The sequence below is a fragment of the Coregonus lavaretus genome (assembly GCF_964263955.1).
Source record: "Coregonus lavaretus genome assembly, chromosome: 1".
Taxonomy (NCBI): Eukaryota; Metazoa; Chordata; class Actinopteri; order Salmoniformes; family Salmonidae; genus Coregonus; species Coregonus lavaretus.
This window is the reverse complement of record NC_139988.1, coordinates 42085791-42109176: the sequence shown is the minus strand read 5'-3', so window position 1 is coordinate 42109176 and position 23386 is coordinate 42085791. Positions and strand designations below refer to the sequence as shown.

The 23386-nt window shown below is 39.4% G+C and overlaps 1 protein-coding gene across 1 annotated transcript in view; it reads right to left on the bottom strand.

Annotated features, from left to right (window-relative positions):
* Positions 1-305: 305 nt before the first annotated feature.
* The window catches only part of LOC311129332 (VPS10 domain-containing receptor SorCS1-like), a gene marked incomplete at both ends in the record, with an annotated part of 107529 nt that continues 84448 nt past the window's right edge, over positions 306-23386 (bottom strand). The window contains 11 exons of the mRNA XM_084161605.1: positions 306-364; positions 1220-1374; positions 2458-2566; positions 3322-3421; positions 13837-13971; positions 14667-14779; positions 15017-15140; positions 15388-15521; positions 15686-15872; positions 19298-19469; positions 19663-19776. Of these exons, the coding sequence (XP_084017731.1) occupies positions 306-364; positions 1220-1374; positions 2458-2566; positions 3322-3421; positions 13837-13971; positions 14667-14779; positions 15017-15140; positions 15388-15521; positions 15686-15872; positions 19298-19469; positions 19663-19776 (1402 nt within the window). The remainder of the gene's footprint in view (positions 365-1219; positions 1375-2457; positions 2567-3321; positions 3422-13836; positions 13972-14666; positions 14780-15016; positions 15141-15387; positions 15522-15685; positions 15873-19297; positions 19470-19662; positions 19777-23386) is intronic.

The following is a 23386-nucleotide window of genomic DNA, read 5'->3' as shown; positions in this document are numbered from 1 at the left end:
ATGACTGTAACCAGCTGAGTCAAATTATCTTTAGTTCAGCAATTCTGTATTTACACTATTTTCATAAAATAGTGCAATGTTCTTGCAAAAATACAAGTATTTTGATTAAAAATTACCCTTTTCAAGACGCAAGTAAAATCTGTAGTCTCCTCCTCCTAGAGTCCAGGCAGCACAGTGTAAGAGCTGGTCCGTCCATGCATTGGTAGAAAACACTCGAGACCATCCATTTGTTCCGTGGTTTCAGAGTTCGCTAGAAGCAACTGCCAAAAAGACTTATTGCTTACAAGTCGGCTGTAGACTCAGCATTAAAACACATGGGGAGTTTCATCTGAGAGTTTGATGTCTGTGTGAGATGGCAGGTATCCTAGCCAGAAGAGGTTACACAAGAGACAGAGAATAATTTATATATCAGCATTAGCACACTAGCATATCTATTTTTCCATGCAAGCATATCCATCTTCAATACTAACAAATCTTGCTTGACAATTGGAAGGATTACATCAACTGGAGCTCTACAGATTCCTTTATCACTATTTTAATATAGCATTCTCACTGCACTGCTACATTCTTAGGACACTAATTAATTAATAAATACAAAAATAACTTCTGCATGCAATTCAATTCAATTAGGTTTATTGGCATGGTAGGACACCATCTTACATTACCAAAGCAAATATATAGGAATGTAACAACTTAATGAGGAAAGTAAGGACATTGTAATTTCAATGTATTGTTTTGATCTACCTGTGAAAACGTTTCAAAATAATAAGTCATTCAGTAAAAGGATTGTGCAAAAGTTTGTCAATTAAGGCCATGTTTCTACTTAACCAGAGTCAGATGAACTCATGGATACCTTTTGTATGTCTCTGCGTGCAGTTTGAAGGAAGTTGAAGGTAGTTTCTGGGAAGAAAAATAATTTCTGGTAGCATGCTAGCTGTTCCTGTAGACTTCCAGTCATTGTGCTAACGCTAGTTAGCAATGGCTCCAAAAACTAACTTCAACTGACTTCAAACTGCAAGTAGAGACATACAAATTTTATCCATGAGTTCATCTGACTCTGGGTAAGTATTGCCAAAATGTAGAACTATCCCTTTAATAGAGCTGTACACCACTATATAAAGGTAAAATATGTGCATTTATAGCTGTGTCTCATCAATTGGCCCATGAGTTATTCTTGACTACATATCAGTAACTGTCCTCTTTATGAAGGATACCTTACCTATGCCACGTGCATCTGGCCCTGTGTCCAAGTGCTCCAGAGTGCTCACCATGTCCCCCTCAGGGTTTGGGACAGCTATAGATGCCACCGAAGGGATCACTTTCTGTTGTTTCTCTGACCGCTCATCTGTGTGGATGTTGATGCCAGGGATCTTCCTATAGGAAATATACATTGTACAAAAGAGTTAGGAGGATTAACAGCAAGTCAAATGAATAGTAAATACATAGTCAGTTCCCAGCTAGCACATTTGGAACATATGTTTTTGGTTTACATTTTAGTCATTTAGCAGATGGTTTTATCCAGAGTGACTTACAATTAGTGAGTGCATACTTTTTTCATACTGGTCCTCCGTGGGAATCAAACCCACAACCCTGGTGTTGCAAGCACCATGCTCTACCAACTGAGCTACACGGTTGTTGGAACAAAGCCATTCGTTTCTTGACCGGTAAAACAGAACGTTTTTTAAACGTTCTGAGAACAGAAGTGACCAAGCTTTAAGAAACATATGGTTCTCCGAATGTTATGTGCTAGCTGGGTTCTCTGCTTAATCACTTGTGTAATATATCTCATAAAATATATTTACCACCGATGAGGGAAAAATTTAGTATCACTCCATTTTCTGATAATTCTGGGTTTCATGGGGTATTTACAGTACCTTTTCACTGTTGTGATAAATGTTGAACTATGAACAACCCTCATTATCTTTAAAAGTGACAGATTCACACTCTTTAGCACTTTGAGTATAGTAATAATTTAAACTTGTGGGAGAGTGTGGTCTTTTGCAATGCAATGGAAGCAGAGGATACTATCCATTTTATTTGGCATTGTATGTTGTCTCAGGTCTATTCTTTTCAATCATTGCTGCCATTCTGTTGAATGCCTCTCCCTGAATGACTCTATTTACCATTTCAGAAAGGTCAACTTTCACATTTTTAGATAGATGAGTATTGACTGCAGAATACTGACACTCATTCAGCACTTAAAACATTGATTCGACTGTCATTCTCGGGAATATTCAAGAGTATAATAGGAAAGAGAAGAGTGGCTTCTATGATGTCCAATTGTTAGGATGTTTCTAAAGATAGTTGATGATATTTTGGTTAGTTTTAGCTATTGGATTCGAGAAGTAAGATGTACAGATGAATTTGCTTAAGGATTGGCGTGTGAGAATGGCCTAAATTGACACTATCACTCTCATTAGAATCAGCTTAGTTAAAATGAAGTCCAGGATACTTTACCTTTTGAACTTGCAGATAACGAAAACTGCCAAACCCACAAATACGACTGTCACTAGCATAATGACTGTAGCACCATTGTGACCACTCTCACTAGTGTCCACGAGAGGAGCTTGGAAAATAATATAGGGGGAAAAAGTATTTAGACATAAGACAAAAGAGAGAAATAGAGGGTTCAGACTTTTCTTCTGGCAACAAACTCCCAAGTACTGTGAGGCTTTTCAACACCATAGTGTAATTGAATTTGACCTTAATGATCAAAACAACATGAGTTATGTCTTTCTTACACTCTCTTCATAAAGCTGTTGTGGTACTAGACTTCTCAACAGCAGTTAGCCTAGAGGTTAGAGAAGCAGAATGCTATGCAAACTGGAAGGTTGGTGGTTCAAATCCCATGTGTAATCTCCTGCTGTTTTGGCCTTAAGCAAGTCACCTACTAAATTGTATTGCTCTGTGGCTGACCCTGTGCTAACAACATTTACATTTTAGTCATTTAGCAGACGCTCTTATCCAGAGAGACTTACAGTTAGTGAGTGCATACATTTTCATACTGTCTCCCCGTGGGAATTGAACCCACAACCCTGGCATTGCAAGCGCCATGCTCTACCAACTGAGCTACACTACAAATGTGTGTGTGCGTGGGTGTTGTCTTGGGGGTGTGGAGACTGTTTAAACAAATATGAATAAATACGGAATATTCTTCTTCTATTTTATTCTACTACATAATAACATCATTACAAAATGGCCAACATGCAAAACTCTATGAATTGATTCTAATTGCATAGTAGTAGGTAGGACCTTATATCTTTAACTATCCTATGGTCAGACATCAGACTATACTGTGAACACAACAGCAGACTGGCTGACCTGGAGACAGTCGTGTGGCGTAGACGTTAATCTGAACCCCAGGGCGCAGAGTAAACTGGATGAGGTCTTGGTTCAGAGCACTTAGCAGGACTAAAAAGAGCTGTGGAGTAATAAACACAGTTCTGGTTACGAGCACCATTTCACACTCATCAATATTTCAACCTCAATCATGAATAGTCAATATTGCTTTGTTCTATTTAAAGTCATGTTGTCAAATTGTTCCGAAAACTTTCCATAAAAACCACATGAAAACTTTAGTAACGTTCAGAAAACGTTCTAGGAATGTCATTTAAAAACATATACAGTGAGGGAAAAAAGTATTTGATCCCCTGCTGATTTTGTACGTTTGCCCACTGACAAATAAATGATCAGTCTAATTTTAACATTTTAATGGTACGTTTATTGGAACAGTGAGAGATAAAATAACAACAACAAAATCCAAAAAAACGCATGTCAAAAATGTTATAAATTGATTTGCATTTTAATGAGGGAAATAAGTATTTGACCCCCTCTCAATCAGAAAGATTTCTGGCTCCCAGGTGTCTTTTATACAGGTAACAAACTGAGATTAGGAGCACACTCTTAAAGGGAGTGCTCCTAATCTCAGCTTGTTACCTGTATAAAAGACACCTGTCCACAGAAGCAATCAATCAATCAGATTCCAAACTCTCCACCATGGCCAAGACCAAAGAGCTCTCCAAGGATGTCAGGGACAAGATTGTAGACCTACACAAGGCTGGAATGGGCTACAAGACCATCGCCAAGCAGCTTGGTGAGAAGGTGACAACAGTTGGTGCGATTATTCGCAAATGGAAGGAACACAAAATAACTGTAAATCTCCCTCGGCCTGGGGCTCCATGCAAGATCTCACCTCGTGGAGTTGCAATGATCATGAGAACAGTGAGGAATCAGCCCAGAACTACACGGAAGGATCTTGTCAATGATCTCAAGGCAGCTGGGACCATAGTCACCAAGAAAACAATTGGTAACACACTACGCCGTGAAGGACTGAAATCCTGCAGCACCCGCAAGGTCCCCCTGCTCAAGAAAGCACATATACAGGCCCGTCTGAAGTTTGCCAATGAACATCTGAATGATTCAGAGGAGAACTGGGTGAAAGTGTTGTGGTCAGATGAGATCAAAATCAACCTCTTTGGCATCAACTCAACTCACCGTGTTTGGAGGAGGAGGAATGCTGCCTATGACCCCAAGAACACCATCCCCACCGTCAAACATGGAGGTGGAAACATTATGCTTTGGGGGTGTTTTTCTGCTAAGGGGACAGGACAACTTCACCGCATCAAAGGGACGATGGATGGCGCCATGTACCGTCAAATCTTGGGTGAGAACCTCCTTCCCTCAGCCAGGGCATTGAAAATGGGTCGTGGATGAGTATTCCAGGATGACAATGACCCAAAACACACGGCCAAGGCAACAAAGGAGTGGCTCAAGAAGAAGCACATTAAGGTTCTGGAGTGGCCTAGCCAGTCTCCAGACCTTAATCCTATAGAAAATCTGTGGAGGGAGCTGAAGGTTCGAGTTTCCAAACGTCAGCCTCGAAACCTTAATGACTTGGAGAAGATCTGCAAAGAGGAGTGGGACAAAATCCTTCCTGAGATGTGTGCAAACCTGATGGCCAACTACAAGAAATGTCTGACCTCTGTGATTGCCAACAAGAGTTTTGACACCAAGTACTAAGTCATTGTTTGCAGAGGGGTCAAATACTTATTTCCCTCATTAAAATGCAAATCAATTTATAACATTTTTGACATGCGTTTTTCTTGATTTTTTTGTTGTTATTCTGTCTCTCACTGTTCAAATAAACGTACCATTAAAATTATAGACTGATCATGTCTTTGTCAGTGGGCAAACATACAAAATCAGCAGGGGATCAAATGCTTTTTTCCCTCACTGTACATTCCGTTCTCAGAATCAACAAAACTCTCTCTTTCTTGTTAAGTGTGTTCAGGTGTGTTGGCCGCACCGACTAATTGGCCACACCTGATCTTAAATTAGTTTGTTTCCTTTGAAATGGGTTCTGTTTGAATAGACAAAAATTAACAGCTTTGTATGAGAAAATAAAACACATGCCATGCTACTGTAGCTCCATCCTGGTTGCACAGTGGACTAATTCCATGGATAGAGAACAGAAGATCATAGGTTCGAATCTCACTGATCCTGTGCCACAATACAAAATAAATGTGTTTGCATGATTAATGCCTAAGGAAATGAATTTCCATGTGTCCTATCTGTGCTTGGAGTTCAAAACAGTTAACCTCAGCTAGCAGTGTTATTAAAAGTCTTATTGAAACATGTTGTCAGAACATTATTTAATAACCTTCAAATAACCTATAATTTCCATTCTCAGAACGTTAATAAAACTTCCCAGGAAAACTTTCAGGGAACCATAGTAAAATGTCATGTATAAATACATTGAAATAATAGCTTCCTTCCATGATGGGAGAGTAAGGCCCTCCTTCAAGGTCCAATTGAAGGATGATACAGTATAAGCAAAGGGGTCAATTCCTCTTTTAAGCTTTTGTACCACTGATGGGAAGCCGTCGCTCCCTGGAGATTTGTTGTTCTTAAGTCTAGTAACTGCACTCACTACCTCTTCCTCTGTAATGGGTGCCGTGAGGGTGTCATTCTGTGTTTTCCCAATAGATGTCAAATCCAAAGAATTGAGAAACTCCTTCATTATACGGTATCCTCATCTGCTGCGGGTGGTTGATTATACAAGTTTTTGTCATAGTCCTCAAATATATTCTCTATGTCTATGGGTCCGTGGTTAATTTGTCTAGTTTGTGGATCTCTTATCTTATATATTGTACTTGCTATTTGTTGTTTACGTATGTGTCTAGCTAGCAGTCTAGTAGCTTTACGTCCCGCCTCATAAAATATATGTTACATAAATATTAATTTTTTCTCTGTCTTGTTACTAAGAATATAATCTATTTTTCTCATTGTTTCTTTCATTTGTTGTATTATTAATGGATCAAGTGATCCTTTGTTTTTGTTCCATATCTTTCAACTTTTTAATCAAATTCTGATATATAGCCAATCTAGCTTTCTTCTGGAATGTTGTAAGTGCGATTAGCTTCCCATAAATGACCGCCTTCACTGCATCCCATAGAATATTAGGATTCACCATTGTCATTTTCCTCTATACATCTCCTTATTTCCTTTTTTATTTGATCTACCATTGCCTTGTTGTTCAAAATGGCCATATTCAATATCCACACAGTATTTATTTTCCTACAGATATCTAATCTGTAGGAAAATAAATATTGTGTGGATATTGAATATGGCCATTTTGAACAACAAGGCAATGGTAGATCAAATAAAAAAGGAAATAAGGAGATGTATAGAGGAAAATGACAATGGTGTGGCCATAGAAATTATAATATGGTCTGATACAACAGATACCCCAATCCCACATTCCTTCACTCTATACCTCTCCTCCGTTTATAAGAAAATAATATATCCTAGAATAGACTGAGTGAGGGACAGAGTAATGGGTATAATCCCTTTCCAATGTGTGGAGGTCCCTCCAGATATTAATCAGTCCCAGTTCTATCAATGAGGTGTTAATCAACTCTGTAAGGTACATTTTATTTCTCTTAGTACTGGTCGTGTCCAGATTATGATTTAACACCATGTTCAAATTGCCCGCACAAATTAAAATCCCCTCTGCTTCTGATGCAATGGTTTCAAGTAAATGTGTAAAAAAATAACTTTTCACTCTCTGGAGGGGCATAAACATTAATGAATGTTACCTCTTTATGTTCTATTTTCCCCTTTACGTAAATCTCCCCTCTTTGACATTCATTTCCTTAATACTTTCAAAATGAACTGAGTTCGGAATAAGGATTGTGTAATGGGTGATTTGAAGGAGTCAGGCACAGAAGGACAAATCACAGAATAAAAGGTATATTCCGAACACAGTAGTACGCAGCAATGCGTCAAACACTTCAGCGCGGAAAACAGGTGCACTGGAAAACAATGAAGACACGGGTGAAAATAACCCGGCGATACAAAATAACAAAGAGCTCCACCGAGCTAATCGAACCTCCACAATAAACAATCACACACAAAGACAAGGGGGCAGAGGGAACACTTATACAGGTACTGATGAGGAGATGTGAACCAGGTGTGTGTAATAAACAAAACAAAACAAATGGAATGATGAGATGAGGAGCGGCAGTGGCTAGAAGGCTGGTGACGACGAACGCCGAAGCCTGCCCGAACAAGGAGAGGAGGCAGCCTCTGAGAAAGTCGTGACAGATCGCCACACCAGCCCCTACTGTGTTTCTGTTTAAAAGAGCTGTAGAATGTGTTTTTAAAACCAAACATTTTCAGTTTTTCATGTTCCAATTGTGATAAATGTGTTTCTTGGAGGAATATGGCCTGTGCTTTCTCCTTTTAGATGTTTTGCAATAACCTTACTTCTCTTTACAGGATTGTTCAAACCATTCACATTTAGGGACACCAACGTAATGTCATTTATCATATGTTGCATTATTTTTGTACATCAAGATGGTTTTGGACCCCGGTAACAAAAAACATTCAAACCCTGAACATCTGGGTACTAAATCTAAATAAGATAACAAAAAGTAGACCTCCAAAAAATGGGTTGCCCAATGCACCACGCAACGTGGAGGTCCCTCTCTAATAGTGCAGAGATACTAGAAAATTCTCCCTCTACACACTCTAGCTATGACCAGTTTCCACCACACACCTGCTGGTCTTGGTTACTATTCAAAAGAGTCAGTTTTCTGTTTGAAAGATTCACTTCGTTTGTGAGTTTCCAAAGAAAACGTTGTTGTAAACAGTCGGCCTTACAGTCTGCCTTTTGAGCGATAATTTTCTGGAAATAATGTTACGTCAGTATGTTAACCGATTGGCCTTAATCCTCGAGTGACCCTATCCAAGGCTGGGTTATAGCCTATAAACAATGACAGTTTTAGCCACAAAACAAATTAGCTGAGCTGAGGTTACAGGCTATTTGGCTAACTATAAATTGCTCGGTCAACCTGGCCCAGCAATATGCTACCTAACCAGCCAACCATAGTTGCTATCCATCTACCCTAGCTAGCTAAACCGCCATCTATAGGTGTTATCCACCTACCTCATATTTCAGCCCTAGGAAATTCCCCATACCTGTTATTACAAATCACATATGTATCCTTAGAATTAGGTCTCCGTTTGAATTCCTGCAATCTGTCCCTTGCTCTGTGTGCTCTCTGGATCTGAAGATCTGTGTCTGTCGGCAGAGAAAGTTCGTTTTTGAGTAGACCTTCTATGAATTGGGGCATATCTTTTCCCTCTGCCTCCTCAGCAATGTCATAAATATGGATATTGTTGTGCCTGGACCTTCCCTCAAGGTCCGTCAGCTGCTCCTGTATTCGTTGTTGTTGTTTAAATGTAAGGAGTAGAGATTTGCCAATTTCCATGTTTTGTCCTTCCAGCTGTTCTATCCGTGTCTCTGCCCCTTTAGTTTCCCTTTAGTTTCCTGAAGCCTCGCTGTAACTTTGTGTTTGAATTCCTCTAACTCCTTTGTTATTTCCTTCTTAACTTTGTTCCCTCTCATTCCGGTTCTAAGTTTGCAGATTTATCTGCTAATACTTATTGCCGGGTTCCTCACCATCTCACTTTCGTCGTTGCCATCATGGCTAGCTTGTTGAGGGCTGTGTATATCTTCATCCATTTCTGCTTTATCTGACTCTTTAACTCGTGTTTTCACTTATTCTGACTTCTCGTTCTAACTCCCCCACTCATTTATACTGAAGCTTTATATATTCGAATTTTGAAAAGATGAATTTGGAGGTGAATTATTTACAACCGACCACGAGATTGTTTTATACATGGCCATTCCGTCGCTTGCCATCTAGGAAGTCAGCATAACTAAATGTTATGTTGCTTTTCTTCCACCCAAGCCTTATACACCTGAGTCAGGAAGAAGAAAGAACTTGTAGACCACTGCTCTTAATAACCCCTAGAGTCGATGTCCGTGCCCCCGCAAAAATCTAATTAGCATAATACAAATATTCACATGAAATCTGTCCGTTTAAGATAGAGATATCTGTTTTTAGTGTAGTGTCTGAACAGTTTAGGGCTACACACTGATATGATCCCTCTGTGGAAAGGTGAGACTCTCACAGACATGTACATGTCAGTTGTTCTGCTCTAGGACGCCCTCAGGCCTCACAAGACTCATCTGAAGGTCCCCCGGTACCAGTTGAAAAAATGAATTGAAGTATACTGTATATGAAGACTGTTCAGGGTCAATTTATTTTACACATTTTTCCTGATCTTTCTTATATCGCTTATACAGTGGGGGGAAAAAGTATTTAGTCAGCCACCAATTGTGCAAGTTCTCCCACTTAAAAAGATGAGAGAGGCCTGTAATTTTCATCATAGGTACACGTCAACTACGACAGACAAATAGAGCATTTTTTTTCCAGAAAATCACATTGTAGGATTTTTTATGAATTTATTTGCAAATTATGGTGGAAAATAAGTATTTGGTCACCTACAAACAAGCAAGATTTCTGGCTCTCACAGACCTGTATCTTCTTCTTTAAGAGGCTCCTCTGTCCTCCACTCGATACCTGTATTAATGGCACCTGTTTGAACTTGTTATCAGTATAAAATACACCTGTCCACAACCTCAAACAGTCACACTCCAAACAAAATTGTAGACCTGCACCAGGCTGGGAAGACTGAATCTGCAATAGGTAAGCAGCTTGGTTTGAAGAAATCAACTGTGGGAGCAATTATTAGGAAATGGAAGACATACAATACCACTGATAATCTCCCTCGATCTGGGGCTCCACGCAAGATCTCACCCCGTGGGGTCAAAATGATCACAAGAACGGTGAGCAAAAATCCCAGAACCACACGGGGGGACCTAGTGAATGACCTACAGAGAGTTGGGACCAAGTAACAAAGCCTACCATCAGTAACACACTACGCCGCCAGGGACTCAAATCCTGCAGTGCCAGACGTGTCCCCCTGCTTAAGCCAGTACATGTCCAGGCCCGTCTGAAGTTTGCTAGAGTGCATTTGGATGATCCAGAAGAGGATTGGGAGAATGTCATATGGTCAAATGAAACCAAAATATAACTTTTTGGTAAAAACTCAACTCGTCGTGTTTGGAGGACAAAGAATGTTGAGTTGCATCCAATGAACACCATATCTACTGTGAAGCATGGGGGTGGAAACATCATGCTTTGGGGCTGTTTTTCTGCAAAGGGACCAGGACGACTGATCCGTGTAAAGGAAAGAATGAATGGGGCCATGTATCGTGAGATTTTGAGTGAAAACCTCCTTCCATCAGCAAGGGCATTGAAGATTAAACGTGGCTGGGTCTTTCAGCATGACAATGATCCCAAACACACCGCCCGGGCAACGAAGGAGTGGCTTCGTCAAAAGCATTTCAAGGTCCTGGAGTGGCCTAGCCAGTCTCCAGATCTCAACCCCATAGAAAATCTTTGGAGGGAGTTGAAAGTCTGTGTTGCCCAGCGACAGCCCCAAAACATCACTGCTCTAGAGGAGATCTGCATGGAGGAATGGGCCAAAATACCAGCAACAGTGTGTGAAAACCTTGTGAAGACTTACAGAAAATGTTTTACACACAATACCCCATAATGACAAAGTGAAATCATGTTTTTAGGAATTTTTGGTAATTTATTGAAAATGAAATACAGAAATATCTCATTAACGTAAGTATTCACACCCCTGAGTCAATACATGTTAGAATCACCTTTGGCAGCGATTACAGCATCGCACACCTGAAATTCACACCTAGAATTCTTCAACTGTCAAATTGGTTGTTGATCATTGCTAGACAATCATTTTGAAGTCTTGCCATAGATTTTAAGCAGATTTAAGTCCAAACTGTAACTCGGCCACTCAGGAACATTCACTGTCTTCTTGGTAAGCAACTCCAGTGTAGATTTGGCCTTGTGTTTTAGGTTATTGTCATGCTGAAAGGTGAATTCATCTCCCAGTGTCTGGTGTAAAAGCAGACTGAGCCAGGTTTTCCTCTAGAATTTTGCCTGTGCTTACCTCCATTCTGTTTTGTTTTTTATCCTGATAAACTCACCAGACCTTAAAGATTACAAGCACTATGTTTGAAAATATGGAGAGTTTTACTCATTAATGTGTTGGATTGGATTTGCCCCAAACATAACACTTTATATTCAGCTTTGCCACATTTTTTGCAGTATCAGTTTATTGCAAACAGGATGCATGTTTTGGAATATTTTTATTCTGTACAGGTTTCCTTCTTTTCACTCTGCCAATTAGGTTAGTATTGTGGAGTAACTACAATGTTGTTGATCCATGCTCTATTTTCCCCTATCACAGCCATTAAACTCTGTAACTGTTCTAAAGTCACCATTGGCCTCCAGAGCGGTTTCCTTCCTCTCTGGCAACTGAGTTAGGAAGGATGCCTGTATCTTTCTAGTGACAGGGTGTATTGAGACACAATCCAAAGTGTACTTAATAGTCATATTCAAAGGGATATTCAAAGGGATATACCTCCCTGGTCTTTGTAGTTGAATCTGTGTTTGAAAACTCCTCGACTGAGGGACCTTGCAGATAATTGTATGTGTGGAGTACAGAGATGAGGTAGTCATTCAAAAATCATGTTGAACACTATTATTGCACACAGAGTGAGCCCATGCAACGTTTTATTTGACTCATTAAGCAAATCTGTACCTCTGAACGTATTTAGGCTTGCAATAACAAAGGGGTTGAATACTTATTGACTCAAGACATTTCAGCTTTTTATTTTTAATTAATTTCTAAACATTTCTAAAAACATAACTCCACTTTGACATTATGGGGTATTGTGTCTAGACCAGTGACAAACATCTCAATTAAATATATTTTAAATGTGGAAAAAGTCAAGGGGTGTGAATACTTTCTGAATGCACTGTATTTTTAGTACATTTAGTATGTTAAGTTTTCTCTGTGAGAAGAAAGTTCATTTTAAGTTATTTGTGATTTGATTTATGTAGATACATCTCAATGTAGTTAATAAACAAATTTGCCGCAACAGTTTGCCCAAAAACAAATTTTGTGAAAATATGAGCTTGCCGCACATTTTCGGCATATGAAAATATGAGCTTGTGGAAAATGTTCAAATAATTGGCCAAAGATTTGCCACAACTGTTTGCCAGAAGCCAGTTTATTTTTTTTCATTAAGGGTTCACACCTAGATAAAGCAGTAATTTAACAGAAGATCAGAAACCATTTAACAAGAGACCAGAAAGCCTTCCCAAAGCCAATTTGACTCCTTAGCCCATGGCTCACTGATGCCATCTCGCTCTTTCTAAAATCATTCTACTGGTTAAAATTAGCTGTACACTGTATGAATAATTACTTTTTATTATAGTGGCATATCAGGGTCAGTAAATCTATTGCACCTTTTAATAAGCTGTACCAGACAACCCCCCCCCCAACACACACACACACACACAAACCCAATGTGCGCACACACCATACCACACACACACGACACAAGAAGATGTGCAACAGTGAACTAAGATATATTACCCCATTGTCTGTGAGGTATTCAGACAGGCTATAGATAAATACATCCGCAAAATTCCCAACTCAGGCTGCCCAGCCACTAGTCTCCTCTCTAGATGTGTCCAATTACATGATGCATCATTGTAATTAAATACCTATTAACTCAGTTCAAGACTAACTGCGAGCCACTGGAATTATGTTTACTTGAATTATGTTTACATGTTGCAACATATGCAAATAAGCAATATGCAAATAAGTGGATCCAGGATTGTAACAGATCAGTGTCTGATGGTGGACTGAAATGGATAAAAATGTTACTATTCGATTGAGATGCTGAAAGGCAGATGAAAACGTGGTGTGTTTTATCAACTCTATAGAATGTCAAGAATTATAGAGCTGAAAAACCATTAGAGCGCAAGTCCAACATCTTAGTCATTCTATTCAAAGTGATTCTATTAAAAGCAAACCCTTCATGATGGAATAAATGGTAAGTATAGTATGTCTTAGTGGTTAGAATTGAGTTATGTGAAATACATTTTGATGCTACAGTATAGGTTGCAATGCTGTATTGAGATGAATGCAGGTTTTCAAGCGCGAGGTTCTATTATTTTGATGGGAAGACATTGCCCTCTAGTGGTATAAATGTGTAATGAAATGCCATTTTGTTGCGCTTGTATATCTAACAAAGGATCAGTAGACTCCATATGCATGTATGATTACAGCAGCGAAGGGAGAAAAACGAATTATGAGCAAATGATGAACCCACCATGATATGAAGAATATAATCAAGGGGAAATGTGTTTTCACATTATGCTGCTATTTAGTGATGCTGTTATTACTTGCTTAATTTAACATTGAGATAGGCCTAACTACAGCATGATTCAAGTAATGGATCTATGTAAATGGAAGTAAATGGGTAGAACCATAATAATAATAAAAAGTAATTAAAGACTTTGTAGTCTGGTGATACATTACCTGCTCTAAATGTGTCACTTTTCCATCCATTCTCCCCTCTGTTGACCTTTTCTCAGGGACGATGCAAAACTCTGCTGCCGTTGGCAACCCTGGGAGCACTGACACTAGAAGCTGCTCTCCACTGATCCCTGTGACCTTCAATTAAAAAGTAATGAAATATAACAAATGTATCTGGCATCTCAGTTTCTCCTATATTTTCATTAGGTTTTGTCATATAGCGCTGCACTGTACTTAGCTATGGAAAAGGCTAAATGCACCCGCTTCTTTGCTTCAGATGTCATTTGACTAAGTACCAGTCACTGGCAAGATATAATGCACAAATCAGCTCATTTTGACAGTCTTTAGTAAAGGGCAGCCCTTTTTAAGTGTATTTGTGCTGTAACAACCCTGTCACTTTCCTGGTATAAAACATGGTCATAGCTGACAAGACAGAAAGCCAGTGTGGGGTGTATGTATAGCTCAGCAGCCAGGCCTTTTATGTAACCCAATGCGCTTCTTGACATCCTGAGAGAGACAATGAAGGAGACTGGAAACACTTTACCTTATATGGTACACTCTACCTGCTATTTACATTAGGCCAAATACTTGTAGGGACATAACCTGATTTGTGGCACTTAGAAATTGTATACTGCTAGTAATGATTGCTAGCAAATACCTTTACTTCATTGAATTCAGTGAGGGAAGCATCATGACATACCATTTACTACCAAGTTGTTTGAAATGCTGTTAGAATTACTTGAAATAATAACCAGAGTGCACCAATGAGTTACTGTAATCCCAGTAATTTACTGGTAAAAAATGATGTAGTAGTACTGTACAGGAGAACTCACTTGGACCATGGAGTCCTTGACCACTCTACTGATGTCCTGCCTCCATTCAGCCACACCAGGATTGAAGGCCTCCAGATTAGAGGAGAAGGCTAAAACGTGTGACCGGAAATATTCTACAGGAAAATACAAGATACATATTTAATGGTGATAGATAATAGATAATAAGAGAGAAACTGTTAATAGATCATAAGAGATTATAAATGATTAAACGTTCAACATCTAAATTATCAAATCACATTTTATTGGTCGCATCACAGTCAATATTTTATATAAGAGAACATTTACCACCTGCATGTTAGAAACATATAACACCTCTGTAATGTAGAGATGAGTCCTTTCAAAGACCTTACCATAGACTGCAACAGTTATTTTGTCTTGAAGGAAGGTGTTGCCAACTGACACTTGCACAGTGACAGTATGGGTTCCCTCCTTGGAGAAGGTGAAGGACATTCCTCCCACTAAAGTCATGACAGGCTAACACACATACAAAAGACAGAGTGATAGAGATAGAGTTAGAGTTAGAGTTAGAGAGAGAGAGAGAGAGAGAGAGAGAGAGAGAGAGAGAGAGAGAGAGAGAGAGAGAGAGAGAGAGAGAGAGTGTCACAAACTAAAGGTGGGTTTGTCCATATAATACACAATATTGCAATTAATATGGTAAATTAGGTAAGTAAAGTTCTGTAAATCTGTAAAGTTTTAAGATATTGTGGAAGTCTTCACTGACCTCAGTGTGGTTGTTGAACCACCAGTAGTAGGTGACTGTTCCAACGTAACTTGGCTTTAGGACTGTTGTTAGATTCACTGCTTCATTCCTAACAACCACTGAGGGAGCTGAAAGCTGCACTTGCTCAAGTAGACCTACAATAAAATAAAATAGAACTGTTTCCTTTCATGGAAGTGTATTCCTTTCCTACTGCAGATACATCATTGACTGATTTTTTTATGGGTAGAAATGTTGCAAAGAGCACCTGTAACTCTATAGTAAAATAATGATATCAGTCATCCATTGCTGTTTCACTTACAGGTAACATGTAGGTATAGTAAGACTCTCTCAGAGCCCAGGCTGTTGAGTGCTGTGGCAGCCACTTGGTAAATGCCCACTTTACTGTAGATATGTTTGACTCCATCCTCTATGGAGCTGATGTTAGCGTAGGATATGGCCATCCCATCTCCAAAGTCCACTGTTATACTTGTTATGGAGCCATCACCCTACCAATGGAAACATGTTTCCGATTAGATCAAAATGGCCACAGTGTGCATGTTTAACAGAATTTAAATCCACTCTATATATGTATTTATATATCCTACGCATATTCTGCATGTAGAAATACATTGTTATATGTGACAACTGTTATATGACAATGGCTACAAGTGTTTGACAACAACCATCAAGGCTCTTAGAGCAGGTCTATGAATCAACAAAATGTACAACATGATGCACAGCAGCTCATCTCAATCCATTGGTTGACGATTGAGAGTAAACCAATGTATACGTAAATATATACTATAGGGAGGCAAATACATAACATCTAGATATGCCCATTCATAGCAGGGTTGTTCCACAAAATGAGTGCCTTTTGCATCCCTTTGATATTTTAAGTACAAATATTGAATTTTAAAAGCCTGTTATATCAAATGAAGTGCCCTTTAATATAGACCACATGGAAAATTTAATAAATCCAATCTTTTATATGAATAAAGACTTGCTAAAGAGCAAAAATTCAGCATTTTGACATGTCCCTCTGTGCTCCCTCTGTGACTTCTAGGAAGATTTTAACCCATTTAACCCCAACATTTCTCAAAGTTTTCACCATTATTGTAAATCCCTAGTTAATATGTTGCTTTGATAAAGTCATTTCTGCCGATTATTATTTATTTAATGCGATTGGTGATTCCTTTTAAGGTAAAAAAAAAAGAAAACTGTCCATACTTTTAAGGTCAACCCTGTTATGTGAACTGAACTCTCGTTTTAATATGGTGAAACTATTCCTTTTTTAAATATTGTTTTCAAAAGAAAGATGGAACATCTTATAGTCAAACCCTAGTGTCAAGCAGGTGAGCTGATTCTACTCTTTTTGGCCATTTTCTCATGTTTTGTGGTGGAAAACTGAGCAGGTCGAGCCAAGGCGGCAGCTACTCTTCCTGGGTTCCAGGAAGATTAAGGCATTTATATACCAAAATAAATATTACATGATATTACATTTCATAACACTTTTCACAAAACATTGTGTTCCCTCAGGCCACTACTCTACTATCACATACTGTATCTACAATACAAAATCCATGTCTACGTGTGTGTAGAGTGGCTCCCGAGTGGCGCAGTTGTCTAAGGCACTGCGGCAGTGCTAGCTGTGCCACTAGAGATCCTGGTTCGAATTCAGGCTCTGTCATAGCCGGCTGCGACTGGGAGACCCATGGGGCGGCGCACAATGGGTCCAGGTTAGGGAATGGCTGGCAGGGATGTAGTTCAGTTGGTAGAGCATGGCGTTTGCAACGCCAGGGTTGTGAGTTCGATTCCCACGGGGGGTATAAAAAATAATGTATGCACTCACTAACTGTAAGTCGCTCTGGATAAGAGCGTCTGCTAAATGACTAAAATGTAAAAAAAATTAGAGTGCGTGTCATATCATATGTACAGTGGGGAGAACAAGTATTTGATACACTGCCGATTTTGCAGGTTTTCCTACTTACAAAGCATGTAGAGGTCTGTAGTTTTTATCATAGGTACACTTCAACTGTGAGAGACGGAATCTAAAACAAAAATCCAGAAAATAACATTGTATGATTTTTAAGTAATTAATTTGAATTTTATTGCATGACATAAGTATTTGATACATCAGAAAAGCAGAACTTAATATTTGGTACATAAACCTTTGTTTGCAATTACAGAGATCATACGTTTCCTGTAGGTCTTGACCAGGTTGCACACACTGCAGCAGGGATTTTGGCCCACTCCTCCATACAGACCTTCTCCAGATCCTTCAGGTTTCGGGGCTGTCGCTGGGCAATACGGACTTTCAGCTCCCTCCAAAGATTTTCTATTGGGTTCAGGTCTGGAGACTGGCTAGGCCACTCCAGGACCTTGAGATGCTTCTTACGGAGCCACTCCTTAGTTGCCCTGGCTGTGTGTTTCGGGTCGTTGTCATGCTGGAAGACCCAGCCACGACCCATCTTCAATGCTCTTACTGAGGGAAGGAGGTTGTTGGCCAAGATCTCGCGATACATGGCCCCATCCATCCTCCCCTCAATACGGTGCAGTCGTCCTGTCCCGTTTGCAGAAAAGCATCTCCAAAGAATGATGTTTCCACCTCCATGCTTCACGGTTGGGATGGTGTTCTTGGGGATGTACTCCTCCTTCTTCTTCCTCCAAACACGGCGAGTGGAGTTTAGACCAAAAAGCTCTATTTTTGTCTCATCAGACCACATGACCTTCTCCCATTCCTCCTCTGGATCATCCAGATGGTCATTGGCAAACTTCAGACGGGCCTGGACATGCGCTGGCTTGAGCAGGGGGACCTTGCATGCGCTGCAGGATTTTAATCCATGACGGCGTAGTGTGTTACTAATGGTTTTCTTTGAGACTGTGGTCCCAGCTCTCTTCAGGTCATTGACCAGGTCCTGCCGTGTAGTTCTGGGCTGATCCCTCACCTTCCTCATGATCATTGATGACCCATGAGGTGAGACCTTGCATGGAGCCCCAGACCGAGGATGATTGACCGTCATCTTGAACTTCTTCCATTTTCTAATAATTGCGCCAACAGTTGTTGCCTTCTCACCAAGCTGCTTGCCTATTGTCCTGTAGCCCATCCCAGCCTTGTGCAGGTCTACAATTTTATCCCTGATGTCCTTACACAGCTCTCTGGTCTTGGCCATTGTGGAGAGGTTGGAGTCTGTTTGATTGAGTGTGTGGACAGGTGTCTTTTATACAGGTAACGAGTTCAAACAGGTGCAGTTAATACAGGTAATGAGTGGAGAACAGGAGTGCTTCTTAAAAAAAAAACGAACAGGTCTGTGAGAGCCGGAATTCTTACTGGTTGGTAGGTGATCAAATACTTATGTCATGCAATAAAATGCAAATTAATTACTTAAAAATCATACAATGTGATTTTCTTGGATTTTAGATTCCGCCTCTCACAGTTGAAGTGTACCTATGATAAAAATTACAGACCTCTACATGCTTTGTAAGTAGGAAAACCTGCAAAATCGGCAGTGTATCAAATACTTGTTCTCCCCACTGTATGTGTGTCTGTGTCCATAGATAGACAGACTATAAATGATTTAACAATTTTTAAAAATGGTGAAGCTTGCATTCAATTGCCCCTCCCTGTTTCATACAACCAGCTTCCATTTCCCCTGTCAAAAAGGATTTATTTCTGATTTAAGATGAAATCGTCAACCTTGTTACTTTACTTGGCACTTAATAGGCACTTACTATTGTCTTTTTTTTTATTAACCTCTTGAAATGGGAAAACATGGTTTTTATCGACATTGAATATCTGCTCTTTATGACAGAATATTTTTTTATTTTTCTATCACCAAGTTACACTGCTCAAAAGGCACCCAATTGGTGGAACGACCCAGCACATGCTTTCAAAAGTTTGATAGGATCTCTAAGAAATATGGCAGACCATTACCTCCTCCAGAAACACCAGGAAGGTGACGTTGTCCCCTATGGTGGCTGTAAGTGTCCCCTCACTGGTGACCAGCTGCAGACCTCTGGGGGCCTGGCGGGGACACCTTTGGCTCCTAGGGCTATACTTCCCCAGGGTTCCCGCAGTGCAGTTATTGGACAGAGCCTTACGGTATCTGCAACATACGCACATACAGACATAAATAATTAGACAGCCCATACTCTATCTTAAATACATTTGAAGGAATAAAACAAGAAAATAGACTGTCAACTTTGCTGATGGGTTCTCTAATACTGTATCTTCTTTTGAGTGCATTTCTGACTAGTTTAGTAGTACATCATGTTTAAATGGAGATGGATTTACCATACCCAGTAGTGTTGAGGAAACTGTCTCCGGTGGTGCAGTCTCTGGACACAGAGGATGGAACAAACCAGAAGACAGGGGTGCATCCTCCATCACTCTGCCTCTCAAAGCCATAATCACTATTTGGGGTGAGAGAGAGAAATCAATAGGCTACAGGTCTTGAGATCGGTAATAAGCATTAAGTATAGAAAGGGGATGTCTGTTTTCAAGGTTTATTAGTAAAACATTTTAAGACTGTAAATAAAAATATACAGACTTGAATTTCCTTGATTTTTAACACCAATCATTACATAGTTTGATAGAATATTATGTTTGGTGTGTTCGATATTAAAAGAACCATAAGAAGAAAAAGAAACATCTAAATATGTTTAATCTTGTTAACTGGCTTTGGAGCTCTGTAAGAAAATGGTATGTAAACAGATATCATATAAATGATTTGACAGATGTCAGTGAACCTTTCAAAGTATGTTAGCTGGAAGTTTGGTTCCAGTAAACAAAGTGCAGCATTGGTGACACACACAGATACACACACACTAAATACATATTCAAATACTCACATTCAAGCACACTTAGGGTTGCAAAACTTAATGTACTAACGTTACCGGTAATCTATGGCAATCTATGGTAACTTTGGTAATTTATACTTGAATATATATTATTCATATATAGTATAAATGTTTTATATGTGTACATATTGTCCTTGAGTTTCTAGTGGATAGACCATATGGTTCAAGAGAAAATAGCCTTATTAATTAAAAGGCATCTAATCAACAATGGCATTATTTTCCATTAACTCTGCAACTATTTACTTTTTTCACAACTGCCACCAGTTTGGCGCCAACACATTCACAACAAAGACATAGTAAAATAAATACGTGTGTAAAATATATATTTCATGCTGAAACCCTCATATTAAACACCAATTGTATTCACTAAGTTGATGGTTTATATTAAGGATAATGTTTTACAGCTTTGTAATTCTATTTTTCATTTTAAAAAACGTCTTATTTGATTAGTTATATATATTTTACATGTGATCCACACGGAGGGCCAGAGATAATTACAGACACCTGGAATAATCTGAAGTACCCAAAAAGGCCATTAGATGTCATGTGATAAAATTGAACAACAAAATAATAAAGTTACAAAATTCTGGTAGTTTACTGGTAAATTTAGAAATGTACCAGTAATATAAAATACATTTAATCAATTCAAATTGTATTTGTCACATGCTTCATAAACAACAGATGAAATGCTTACTTACAATGCAGAGATAATAGAAATATAATAACACAAGGAATAAATAAACAATGAGTAACGATGACTTGGCTGTATACACAGGGTACCAGTACTGAGTCAATGTGCAGGGGTACGAGGTAATTGAGGTAGATATGTACATATAGGTAGGGATAAAGTGATATACCCTCCCTTTGCATACTCAACCTGTTGTGACCTTTCTCAGATTTCAGATTAAGCCAACTTTTGTGATTTTCTTTTTTTACATTTGATAAAAGTACAGATTCAGAGCTTCAAAATTATAGTATATCATTACACTGTAGTTGAAGGAAATATGGGAAAGTTATGCTGCTTTGAAAGTTGATAAACATGTTATCCCACTTAGGGGACAAGTAGGAGAAAATGCCCTTGAAAGATTTTGCTGATATTTTCACACTTGCTAGAGAGCTCTTCTTTGTTTAAGTCCATTCAGCATCATTCACACACTCTAAAGCCCCACCCATCTCTTTAAGAATTCACATGTAAACGCATGTGAGTCATCATGGCATTGTCCTCCAGAAAGTAATCTCTTTACTTAAACTTTCTCCCACTGAGCTTTGTCAATAGCACCAACTAAATTCAGGGCAGAAATGTTTTTAAGAGCTGTAGCAACACTTTTGCAGTTGTTCATAGCTATATCTTTCAAAAAAATCTGCTGTAGCAAAAATAATCTATATACTGACCAGGGAAGGCGCCATGCTGTTATAGACAGAAGCCTGTGACATGACAAACCAATCAGGATTCATCTCTTGGCATGTCCAACCCCTCCATACAAGTTTGTAATTAAAGGGGAATTGCACCCGCTGATTTGGCTTCATTTTTTGGCTTGCTCCTCAAGAAATGCTGGCAGCCATGACAGAAGCCAAACGTGAGTTGGGTTGGAAGTGTGGTTTGATGTAGGCATTTCTTGGGTGTGTCCTTGCCACCACCAAGACACACCCAGCTGTCAGAACCTTGCCCGCAGCTGTTTTCCCTCACTCAGTCACAACAAACAAACATCCTGCAAGTTGAGTTCAATAATTACAGGCAGATGTATGGTGAGATGCCGGAGGAAGCTTTGAATAGGGCAGTAGCCTACAGAGTAATATGAGAAGAATGCAATTGCTGAATTTATGTATATATTCTAAACTAAGTGTTTTGATAACTTTCAAATGTAGTAACAGGTCCATGTAGAAACAACTTCCCTTTACATAATACCATAGAAGCAGTGTTCTGCTATAACAATGTGCACCATTCAGCTTTCATTGTCATTCCCAGCTGATACAGATACCGTGCCTATCAGCATTTTGTCTGGTGGTAATGGGGCTACCTTGGCAAACACGTCAGCGTGGTCATACCTTGTTGTGTGGTGTCCCATAAACAACAGGAGTTCCCTGATCCTGGTGCAAAATACACAGGGTTTCTCCCTCCCCATATTGACTGAATCCATTCAATTCAATAATAAAAAAAGACAATACAAGTGAAAGTCTAGTAATGTTTTTATGCTGAGTGGAAGGTCTCACTCCATTCAGAGACGTCAGTATCATAGCCTGTCTGTCAGTGAGGACTCCATCACATCATCTTGCATGTCTCCAAGTGCTGGCTCCATAGATGCATCTGTGAACATATACACTGTTCTATTACAATTGTTTACAAACAGATTATTTCACTTAAAATTCACTGTATCACAATTCCAGTGGGTCAGAAGTTTACATACACTAAGTTGACTGTGCCTTTAAACAGCTTGGAAAATTCCAGAAAATGATGTCATGGTTTTAGAAGCTTCTGATAGGCTAATTGACATCATTTGAGTCAATTGGAGGTGTACCTGTGGATGTATTTCAAACTCAGTGCCTCTTTGCTTGACATCATGGGAAAATCAAAAGATATCAGCCAAGACCTCAGAACAAAAATTGTAGACATCCACAAGTCTAGTTCATCCTTGGGAGCAATTTCCAAATGCCTGAAGGTACCACGTTCATCTGTACAAAAAATTGTACGCAAGGATAAAGTAATCCTTCTACCCCCCCCCCCCCCCCCCCCCCCCAAAAAAAAATTATTGTAAAGTGGTTATCCCACTGGCTATAGGGTGAATGCACCAATTTGTGAGTCGCTCTGGATTAGAGCGTCTGCTAAATGACGTAACTGTGCCCTTGAGCAAGGCACTTAACCCTAATTGCTCCTGTAAGTCGCTCTGGATAAGAGCGTCTGCTAAATGACTAAAATGTAAATGTAAATGTAAGTATAAACACCATGGGACCACGCAGCCGTCATACCGCTCAGGAAGGAGACGCATTCTGTCTCCTAGAGATGAACGTACTTTGGTGCGAAATGTGCAAATCAATTCCAGAACAACAGCAAAGGACCTTGTGAAGATGCTGGAGGAAACACGTACAAAAGTATCTATATCCACAGTAAAACGAGTCCTATATCGACATAACCTGAAAGGCCGCTCAGCAAGGAAGAAGCCACTGC